An 11,891-nucleotide genomic window follows, 5' to 3' on the forward strand; every position below is an offset into this window, starting at 1 on the left:
ACAAAACATGGAGATGCATGGCCACATTCTACGAGCAATTTTGAGGCCTCCTTAGAGCAAGAATAGAGCCAAGAAAAACTAAAGAAAAAATTCCATAATTTCAAGGAAACACAAAAATTATGCTTCACATAAGTCTGTAAGGAAGACACAAAGGCTCTTCCTAACAATAAAGCACACAGCTGAGGTAATTACCATAAGCTTGCCCAGTTCATACTAATTTGGTGATATTTGTAAAAAATTAACATTTTAATGGTGCCTCTTATATTCTATCGCCTCATAACTGCAGATGACAAAGGAGTTAACAACTACATTTCTGAAGCTGCTTGAAACAACTGGAACAAGATTATCTTAGAGCAAGTCTTTAAATAAAGCAGGGCATGTCAACAAACCAGCTCCACTTCTCTGCCAAGGGGGAGCCTGCTGTCAGCATCACCACCAAAGTATACACATAGGCTAAGTGGCATTTCTCCCAAGAGAACCAGCTCCTCTCTAGAAACAGCAGTACTAGCTGGTTTCCACCAGGTTTCAACATGAGACATACTGAACACATGGAAAAGGAAAAAAAAATCTCTCCCAGATTGGTCCATTTGATCCCAAACATGGGGTAACACATGAATCCAATGCACTTAAGGGATCAGCTTTTTGGTTTATTAACCAAGCCTGTAAAAGCTCTCTAAATTACCATACTTTTTGCATGCTCTATTATAAAAAAAAACCCCAGCACTTTCTTGTCTCAAAATGTCACAGCTACAACGCAAAGCCTGTCAGGCTGCTAAAATAATCCAAAGCCAATGACAGCAAATAGCAACCTGGCACATGTTGAGCCTTCAGACTCAAAATAGATTTAAATTAACACAAAGATAGAGGGAGAGAGTTTAGTAACAAAGTGAAGAAACCAAGGGAAAAGAAATAAGATTCTATCAGTCATCATTTCAATCAGCCCAAACAAGTTAAAAGGCAGCTAGAGGATGGCATTTACGTCTGCCTCTAAGGCTGGGACAAGGGCCAGAACTACACTCCTTGATCTGACTTATTTATGCCATGCTGACACTTCAGTTGGCAACCATAAAGGTCCAGAGGTCAAAGTCCCCTGGGGCAGAGAGCCATGTATGTGTGTCTTTCCAAGCAGTCTGTCTGGAGCAGGGAAGCAAGGAGTCAGGAGCCACAGCCCTTGCAGCCACCCACCCACCTGCCACCATAAAACCACTTCAGCTGTGCCCAGTTCAAAGCTGCCTCAGTCCACAAAGGAGATTTCTGGAGAGATCCCACCTCTCTTCATCCAACCACTCCTACAAAATAGAGCGTTTTTCCAAGTCAAGAGAGAAGCCAGTGGTGCCTCATTTTAAAACTGAGAGGCCCCATCACCAGCTGAACGCCAGAGACCACCACAGACCTCTAAAGACCTCCTGAAAATTCTCTAAAGAATGTAAGAATGGATACAAATGAAGACAGAGAGCAACATTTTTGGCACTTCTGCCAGTTTCTTGACTGGGATTTGTTACAGCTCTAACTTATTCCCAATTACTTAAATAATATTCACATATTTAAATCTTGGAATTTTAAAACCTAAACCATAGATTTCACTTTTCAAGAAGGATTCCAAAAGTTGAATTACAAGTCAGGCTCAAATTCCAGTATAGGGATATCAAGACTTTTGTTTATACTACACAAATATTTTAACAGATAGAGTCTCTCAAAGTCATGGAAACTTGGAATTCTGAGACTTTTTGCATTAATGTCAGTATATGCAGAATATGATGGAACCACCAGCTAGTACTGAACTCCCACTAGCCTCTGATTTGCTTACATGATTGGCACAAAAGTTTAAAAAAAAGAAAAAAGAAAAAAGAAACAAGAAACAAGATAAAAAGAAAAAAAGAAAAAAGAAAAAGCTACACCATAGTATTCTTGAATATACTGGGATCTCCAGAGCAATATATGCCCAAAAGGAAACTACAAAACATCAAATTTGGTAAAGAGTAAGTAAAAGGAAAATGATATCTTTGGATTTCTTTGTTGTAGACAGCTGGAGCCTCCATCCAGCTGCAGGATCTGGGCAGACAGACTAAACTTGAGCAGGGACTTGGATGGCTGGAAATGGGAGTCTGCCCTAAACAACACCTTAGTCTTGGAAGAAGAGTTGATGAGTAACAGGGACTGGCTGTCTTTAGGGTGAAAAGAAAAGCTGTAAATACACAATGAAGGGATAGTTCATCTCCTATGGATACCCCTGCCAAATCATTTTATTTGTTGGATAGTACAAAAGCTTCAGAAACTAAACAGCAGCTTTAATCAGGGGCTGTTCTAGCTTTTAATTGCTGCACTCAACTTTGATGCCCCACAGCACACCAGGGGCATCAGACTTTTCAAAAAGGGGCATCAGGCTTTTCAATATTGCAACAAGCAAAATAAAAACCTCCCCTTACTAAAACCCTTCCTTCAGAAGAGGGAGGCACACAACCCAGAGACATGAAAGCAAGTTTTTCCAAATTAGAAGGATTGTTTCCTAGTAAGTGTGAAGGTTTCTGAGTGCCCAGGAATCACAACTGACACTGGGATCAGAAAGCTGGGTCTGATTTGTATACAACCAGCACTAAGAACTTTGACCAAGAGCTCACATATGTACAGAAAAAAAAAGCCTTTAGATTTGGTATATAGTTAACAAACATACAGAAGAGGTCAGACCACTTCCTACTGGCATTCTTACACAAGGGACTATACTGGCACACTGGACTATAATCACATTGCCAGTTATGACTACACTTTTCAAAACAACTTTTAAAGTAAAAGTTAAATCTACTGGTAAGTCCTTATTTAAAAATAAAAATAAGCTATTCCAATTATCAACTCATATGAAAGAAAACCTGCCAGCTTGTAGCTAATCTACCTCAAGATCTCGTGTCTGGTGCTTCCTCTGTGGTTCAGAACCTTCAGCAATGCATGTGTTTCCTAAACACAGTTTCCCATGTCTCATTTCACACAATGAGCAATCTGTGGTTGTTCAGCCATCTTCAAGGTGGAACCCCTTCACAGTGTTTCCAGTAAGTATATGGGTCTTCAACTGACTTTTCTTCTGACTTTTACAAGAATGCAGTATTAACCCATAACAACTAAACTACTGATTAAAAAAGTTCTAGAAAACATCACTCTGTGTAACTACCAACACCTAGTTCTGCTGGAGCTTTTGAAATGAGAATAAGTAGTTAAAAAAACCAAGGAAACGGATACTGTTTTTTGTGTCAGTCTATGTAGTGTTTTCAAAATTCATCTAACACAAATGTTCAACAGTTAAATGTGCACATGAAATATTTTGTTCAATGAATGAGGTCTGCTGTACTTTCACATTAGCTCTCAGATGTTATTATGAACTCTTAGCCAGATGAAAAGAAAGCCTCCTTCAGGGTAAAACAAACAGCTGTAGTTTGCTTCAGACAATAAGGAATACAAACTGCATGGAAGGATTTTCCATGATTTAACTGTCATCAACAACAGACTAATGAGTCACAGACAACAGCTTAATACTTAGAGCTTATAGCTAAAGAAAAAAATATTTATGCAATTTCAAAGTATTAACAACAAAACACAAAATGAGTTTTGAATAGATCCCTGTAGTGTCTCAAACCAGGTGAGCTGTAACCACCCAAGTGAAACTCAGAGTGGGCACTGGACACAGCCAGGCTTGCACTGCACCGGGAAAACCAGACTGAAAATGTCAGCCATTGTTTCCTACTCAAAAAGCATATACTGTCCCTGTTCTCCTTTAACAGAGGACTGCAAGGGCCAGAGAGCTTCACCAAGCAAATTCAAACTGCTAACAAAGTAAACTCCACATTCCGCCTGTAAAATATTCCAAGAAATGGTATTTGTGCTTCATTTATTTTCAAGAGGGATAAGTGATCCAGCATCAGAGGGAATCTTTGTTGGCAGAGGCCTCAAACTGGGGAAGAATTGCTACTGGAAGAAACAGAAAAGAAGCCGAAGTAGCTTTACAAAATGTGTATTTGCTGTAAAAATATTGCCTAATATAGTTTTCTGGGGAAGTCAGAACTATTCCACCTTGGCTGGTTATTCCCATGACTGAAAGTAAAAAGAGCTGTTGAATGCATGTACAATCATCAGCCTATAAGCAACCCTGCCAGGGAGGGAAGACAAAGTTTCTCAAAATAGGCTGAGACCTTTCTTAAGTATCAAAAGCTTTTGTTTTCAGAACATTTCTTCCAAATAGAAAAGGGCTTGTTTATTATTCCAGATAATCTGGAAGAGAACAGAGTTCTCATTTCTGCAGTGTTTTGAAAACTCTTGACATCAGTTTTATTTACCGCAAGTTTCCAGGAAGCTCTTCCATGTGAGGACAATCTTGCAAGCCCAGCACCTGGTAGCAGCTGGTAGTTCTCTTAAAGGATCACCATGCTCAGCCACACCGTTCACAGCTTTTTGGGAAGGGCATTCCCCACTGCACACCCACTGTGATCCCACAGAGCTGCTGAGACCACGCAGGGTTTTACACAAAACCAAGTCACACCACATTTTGGTACAAAAAGTGATCTCAGACACTTGGAGGTGTCCTCTGGGTTACTTTGTAGATTAGCTTTTAAAGGAGCGTGAGATATTGGATAAAAGCACTGCAGAAGTGCAAAGAATTATAAACTTAATCTAATTGTAGTAACACCTGCAAGTGGTTTAATGCTTTGAAAAGTCAGACTACACAAAGAATATATTCAGACAGATTGCCATTTTTCCTACTCCTTCCAACAACATAATCCTTGCAGGCAATGCAAGATTTAGTAGTCTTCAGAGATGGTTTTTACTATTATCTGATGATCCCATCAGTCCAAAGACTAGTGTAAGTCCCATGAGGATTCTTTGGATGTTTTGCTGCCCCTAAGTTCCACACTTCTCAGCTATCTTTGCTCCACACAAATCGGATGGCAGCTGCTGGGAATCAAACATCTCAGCTAAAGACAGCAAGGTGCATGAAGGCAACTCCTTTGGCACTACTCCCTGTCTCACAAGGGAGAAGGTGAGCAAGAGAGAAGATGAAGAAAGCCCCTAACACAAAAATGAGTTCAGAGATAGGATTGTGGATTACAGATCATCTTGCACTTGATTTCAATCAGGTAAAGGTCGTGCTCATCAGGGGCCATGTAACTGCAAGGAATATCACATTGAAGGTACACAGCATTTCATCTTTGGGTGCTTAAAATGCTATTGTTTTTTCCTGTTCCAACCTGGTATCTCGTTGCAGTACTTGGGCATTTCACAAAACACTCAAGAGCCCAGGCTATTGCTCTCTGCACTCCCAGAATGGGGTTACAGGTATTTTCAGACTGGGCTCTACTGCTAAGATCTCTAAGGCTCATACTGGACATCCCATTCTCTCCAGACAACACAGAAAGCATAAACTCACCCATTTTCTGGCTTATCCCTGGAACAAAGTCTGACACTGGTAGTGGTCCCACTACTAGGGAAGTGTCATGGGAAGCAGCTTTACCCAAAGCACACAATCATACAGTTCCCTGGATTCTGATCTGGAGCAAATTACAGTAAATTACAGGGTTTAGACACCTTCATCAGTCCTAACATAACTAGGCAGGTCACTGAAGCTGTACAGCTACAGACATCGCCTGGCTCTAAAAACAACATGGAAAAAAAAAAAAAGGATATCCTCATAACGCTTCTAACACAGCAGCAGGGACTACTCAAGGTGAAGTCCAAAAAATGCCTACATTTTAAGAGCTCCTTCTCCAGACACCTCATGTCTCCCCACCCCTATGGCTGTGACACTCCTGGAAAACTGCTGACAGTTAGAAATCTGTCACACCTCTGTGACACTTCCCCAGGAATTACAACACACTTCTGACCTTGAGAAGTGCAGCAAGGTATTTTAAAGCAGTTACTGTGCACACCTGGAAATGCAGGGAAGAGATCCAGAGAGAAAGAAAGAAAAACATGCAAACCATTTTCCAAATGCAGAAGGAATGTGGAGCCTCAGGTAGTAAAATACATAGTGAGAGGCTGGAGGATTTTTTTCTGAAGGTACCTCTAAAGCTAAAACTCTCTTAAGAAGTCAGTTTTTTCATACACATTTTGAACTTAAGAAGACAGTTTTCAAAATTTAAGTTAATGATAAATTTTAGTTTATGAATTAAACCCTGCCTTGAGAGCATCTAAAAATGCTTGTGCATCCTTCACTGAAAAACCTGGTACTAATTTTTGATCTCTGAATATTGGTCAGTTTCCAAACCAGTGAATTTGATATGTTCCCTATGTCAGTAACCCTGATACCTGACATGAATATTGAAGGAACAAGTGGCTTTTACAACATGGTAAAATGCCAAGCATTAGTAATGCTGGATACCGACACAAACTGCTGATAGTCCTGTCAAGAGATCTGGTAAGACAGTTTTAGCAGCTGGAAACTAACTGCACTCAGTCATTAACTGCATGCACCACGCCAGCCTGAAGGGTATGGTTTTGTCCTTTCCAATTAAGGTAAGTACAGACCTCTCATGCTGTGAAGTTACTTTTGGGGGGATACTAAGAAAATCTGAAAGGTGCCTATCTATTAACCATTGTATTTGGACATAGAGAAGGCAAGCAACTGCCAACTTCTTTTTCCACATGATTTTGCTATATTCTTTAAGAACCTTCAAAAAATCCTATCTTAACCAACAACACATACTAACAGTAACAGGATGTAAATATAATGTAAACCATTACATTTACTTAATGGTAAAGAAATTAGCATCCCCTCTCAAGGAGTTTGATGCAAAACCCAAGAATAAAGTGATATTTTGTGCTTTATGCCTTTTTCTTGTTCTTCTCTCTCCCTCCTGTCCATGACCAGCATTAGCAGCATTACACCAACATCTTTATTCTCCACCTAGAAGTGTTCACCTAAAAATAGAAGCCCTGTTGACCTAAAAATAAAGCCCCTGTTTACAAATTCCATACTGAACACCAACTACGGAATCACCCATATACGCACACAGCATCCAAACTTGCCTGGGTTTGTCTACAGACAGCTGCTCCCCTCCAGGCTCATCTCTGGGAGATGCAGCTATGCAGAAGAGCCCAGGGCTGGGCAGGGCAGCCCCAACAGAGCACAAGGGTGGCTGCTGGAGAGCCAAACCAGCCCACAGCAGGAATGTGCCCTCCCAAATGTAACCACAAATTCATTATTAGCTGCAATGAGCTCTGTTTCAGACAGGAGTCTGCATCAACACACCCCAAAAACACATGTCCCCATGTGACTCAGCATCCAATGCTTACACTTATTAGGGATGTGCAGCCAGCAAACCCAGTCATAAATCCCTTAATCACAGGTCAAAAGAGTTGTCAAAGCCTGCACTGATGGGATCAGCAAAATGCTGAAGTGTTTTAAACAAGGAACATTAGCTCCTATGGAAGGGCAGAAGAACTCAGAGTGCAAATCATCAGTGATTTACAGCACCAAAGTGATCTCTTGGACCTGCATCCAAAAAAAAAAAGGCACAATTTACTTTAGAAGTTTCTTATTTTTAAAGCATACTGGGAAACATGAGGCCAGAACTGTAGCATTGTGCCCAGTTCTGAGGGCCCCAGCACAAGAGATACATGAACATACTGGAGATAGTCCAGGAAAGGGACTGGAGCATCTCCTGTGAGGAGAGGCTGGGAGAGCTGGGACTGTTCTGCTTGAAGAAGAAAAGGCTCATGGGGGGGAGTTTATAAACTTAGATAAAAAGCTGAAGGGAGGGTGTAGAGGTGACAGAGCTGGGCCCAGCTCAGTGGTGCTGTGACAGAAGCACATCTAAGGGGCACACTGAAACAAAGGAAGTTCTCTCTGCACATCAGGGAACACTTTTTTTACTGTGGGCGTGACTGAGAATTTGCACAGGCTGCCCAAGAAGGTTGTGGAGTCATCATCCTTGGAGATACTCAAAGCCATCTAGACCTGTCCCTGAGCAACCTGCTTTAGCTGGCTCTGCTTGAGCCAAGAGTAGGATCAGGCATCCCCAGAGGACCCTTCTAACCTCAGTCATTCCATGATGCTGCAAAATAAAAGGACTAATTCTCTTCCATTACTGATGAGACACCTAGAGCAAGATTTAAAAGAATGCCTCAAACTTCATCCAAAGTGTATCTACAGGTGAAATGTTTTTTTTATTCACCACCAAAGAAAGCTTTCTGCATTAACCAGGATTCATAGGAAGCTGCAACCAAACAGAATTTCAGTTTTTATTAAAATGCAAACTAGTTTTTAAACTTAGAGACAATTTTGAGTATACTCAAGGCATGTTTAGAGAACACTTCCTGTGGGGTTTTTTTCCTCATTAACACAGGCAAATATTAAACATGTATAGTGGCCCAGGATGCAAACAGAAAGGATTTTTTCAATGCAAGCTGTGAATCTTTACTTTCCACTATCCTCAGAAGCAAAAAACCTGCATTTTCAATCATTTAAGCACCTCTGAAGATCTGGTCTTGTAAGCCATGGAATTAAATTTACTGCTCCCAGAGCATGCACCAGGAGAAAGGATTAGGTGTTCAAGAGAGAAGGGGAAACACAGCAAGAGTGCTCCCACCCACAAACACAGCATTTCTGATTTGCATCTGATAACTGCTCTTTCAGTTTAGTCAAGACAAGAAGATTTACTTTGCAAATGAAACCATACTAGTAAGGTGAAGAAAAACATCCAGAACCTACCCTCTCTGAAGACTGCAGAGCCTGTTAATATTTATGAAGTCTGAAGTAGCTTCAAAGACTCTTTACTTCATTTTTCTTATGTCATAACAAAAAGCAGCACTAAGTCATTAAATTTTAAGGGGAGTTCACAACTAAACTATAACTCTTTCAGTAAATTCTGACCTCTAGGAAAAGATGTTATTTCTTTGGTTTGGAAGTGCGTGTCCTATAGCAACGGCAATGAACACAAGGTGCAAAGAGGAAACTTGCATGTTCAGAAACTTCGAAGACCAAAACAGATAAAAACCTCAAAGCAGCCAACATTACAACTGAAGCACTACATTTGTTGTATTTCTATGCACAGATTATTACATGGATTAACCTGCCAGGTTAAGGGCAGTGGGCAGAGAGAAAATCTGTATTGGAAAACTCTGATTAAGCACTTACTGTCGAAAGCTTTCCCTCTGATCAAACTGTGTGTCATAAAAATAACACATTAGAGAAAGTGATCTCTCCTCCTAGCACGGATGCTGTCATGCAGATATTCTTTAGCTGCAAAAGTCAGTGTAGGAAAGAAATAGAACCAGTGTTACAGGATAATGCTAGAAAATTGTGTACTTTATTTGGGCCTGACACAGGTTTGAACAAGAGAGCCTCCAATTCAAGATGACCGAATTCTCTGAACATAATACTGGAGTATTTTAGATGCAGCCAGGGCCTTCAAGACTTTGAAGTTAGAGAGTATCACTGCTAAGCCTGATAAATACTGGGGGTAAGAGAGGGAGGTAGAGACCATGACAAATCATTGAATAGCTACATAACTTTAACCCAAAAAAATCAGTGAGGTATATGTTGCCCTTGACTCAAGCATTCATGAACAGCATTTATTACCCAGACCTATAAAAAAGAAAACATCAGGAAATGTGATCTATTACTCCTTAAATAAAAAATTATTCACTATAAAATTGTTAGTGGGACCATATGTTACACAAAACACAGACTGGTGTTCAAGAGTCCCTATACATTTGGTGGTGATACAGACAAAAAATAAAATGTGATTTTTCAGCATACAAAAGAAGGAGAGATGGGATCTTTGTTATTCTTCCAACAGATCTGTCATCACTTTGGGGGTTAAACAGCTAATGCCTCTCCCTAGTTCTGAAGTCTCTGTATTAAGGATTGAATACTCAAGTACCAAAATGATGCTGAAGACATACCACATATATGTAGTACAACATGTATGTACTTCATGTGTATCCACAGACAATGTTTCACACCCAGTACCTATACCTGACCTTTAACAGCAGCACTAATCACTTCTCAGACACTGAAAGGCTTCCCTTGCCAAAACAAAGTCTTCCAGTTGAGGATTTTCCCCCCAGGTCTCAAACAACACTGAATCTCTTTGGCACATAACACTGCTCCAGCCATTCATTTGTATAATGAACTTCTATTCCTATAACCTTTCAGTATCACTCATGGGAAGAGCAAGGGTAGGGGCAGGGAACAGTTTCTGCTGTAAATCACTGGGAATTAGATTCCAGCTGGAAGGACAGCAGGGCTGCAGTCAGTCCCCTGATTTTGCCTCCTCATTTGGGATCTCCCTCTACCAGTCTCCTTCAAACCAGGTCCCATGAAAGAGCAGAGCCAGGACAAGGCTTTTCCCAGCTGCTGCCTTAATTCCTCACCCCCCCACCCCGGGTACTGATGTGAGGTCACCAGGACACAGCAATGCTGGCAAGGCATCAGGCAGGAGGTGAAAGCCTGGGTGATGCCTTCGCCCAGAGCAGAAGCTGTACCATGCCAAGGAGTGGCACACACACATCCAAACAGCAGCAGCCAACCCCAGGCTGCTTGAGAGCCACCCCCTGGCCAAGGACACGCTGAGCACATCACATCTCAACAGTACCACAGTTAAATGAGGAAAAGAAACCAAACCAAACCTATCAGTCTGATACTTGAACTCAAGTTAGATCCACCTACCACTGTCTGAAACCAGCTCTGAGAGCTTACCTGCAGAGCAGGATGCACGGCATGGCTCATTTCAGTTCAGTCTGGCATCTCAGCCCAAAACCACCTTTATTAGGGCAGAGGGATGAGCCAAACATTCTTGTGGCAACCATATGAAAAATAGTGAAACATAACTCAGGCTTTCATGGAATTTTGCACAATTCAGTGCCATAACAACACCAATTTTGTATTTTATCAGTTTCAGAGCTAGCAGCTTAACTGTCAGCTTCTGAAGAACACAGACAAGGACTAAAAAAAGCCTTCCCTTTCTGAAGATGTGGTATTTGATAGCTAAACATGGCATTAAAAGAAGTAGTTAAGCTCACACTTCTAATTCTACGGAATGAAATTATTTATCACATGTTAAAAGTAAAGGCAGGATACTGCCAGATAATGCAAAGCACAGGGACCTGAGAGCCCTACTTTATTAAATATTTCCTCTCCCCACCCACATCTCAACCACCACTGGAAACATGATACCGAGAACTCGTCCATCATTCATTCCATAATCACACAAGCTTAACAGTACCACATCTACTAATCTAAAACTCTCGAGCTGCAGCAACACGGCCAGACACAAAAACATGACAAAAAACTGTCATTTCTCATTTGCCCCGTTTGTGCACGCAATGACCACAGGAGCACACAGAAGACCACAAAATCTACGCATACCTATTGACCTGTCTGCAGGAGTCCAGGCTGACATCCTGAATTGCAAAACAGCCATTTACCATGCCATCCTCTCTGTCTCCTCCCGAGTAAGCTCTCCAGCAGCATTCCTCTGCTTCTACTGCTCCAGCACTCCCGTGCCTCACTGCTCCACACCAAGAAGCATCCAGACACTGCATGCTCTGAGAAATCAGCACATTGCTGGCTGCTATTTAACATGAACGTGTGCCCAGCCCTGAACTCGGCTAGGCACAGCCACCGCTCAGGAATCAAGCCTCACAGCAGAACCTGCATTCCCAGCTCTTATTGCTAAATCGGATGCCACCCAGCTGCCACCCCGGCCGGGGGCGGGAGGAGGCAAAGGAGGGTGTGACGCAGCTCCCGCTGCTGCTCCTCGCCAAGGGAGATCCCTGCACGCAGCCGGGGAACACCGCCGAGCCCAGCCAAGGGCCGGGAGCGCGGCTCTGCCAGCCACCGCCACCGGCAGCCACCACAGCGGCCCCGAGACAGCAGCTGGGGAGCCCGGAGAGGTCGGGCTGCGTGT

The 11,891-nt window shown here is 42.0% G+C and overlaps 1 protein-coding gene across 2 annotated transcripts in view; it reads right to left on the bottom strand.

The window, feature by feature from the left end:
- GRAMD4 (GRAM domain containing 4) overlaps positions 1 to 11,891 on the bottom strand; it is a 76,533-nt gene that overhangs the window by 63,828 nt on the left and 814 nt on the right. Inside the window, exon 1 of one of the 2 annotated variants that reach the window (XM_071423856.1) lies at positions 11,351 to 11,657. The exons of the other annotated variant lie outside the window; for it this stretch is intronic. Within the exon in view, the coding sequence (XP_071279957.1) occupies positions 11,351 to 11,526 (176 nt within the window). The 5' untranslated portion in view covers positions 11,527 to 11,657. Of the gene's footprint in view, positions 1 to 11,350; positions 11,658 to 11,891 lie in introns of those variants that run through there. 2 annotated transcript variants of the gene reach the window in all.

The sequence above is a fragment of the Agelaius tricolor genome, unplaced genomic scaffold (genome assembly GCF_023055355.1).
Source record: "Agelaius tricolor isolate 1412-34295 unplaced genomic scaffold, bAgeTri1.0.p SCAF_3, whole genome shotgun sequence".
Classification (NCBI taxonomy): domain Eukaryota; kingdom Metazoa; phylum Chordata; class Aves; order Passeriformes; family Icteridae; genus Agelaius; species Agelaius tricolor.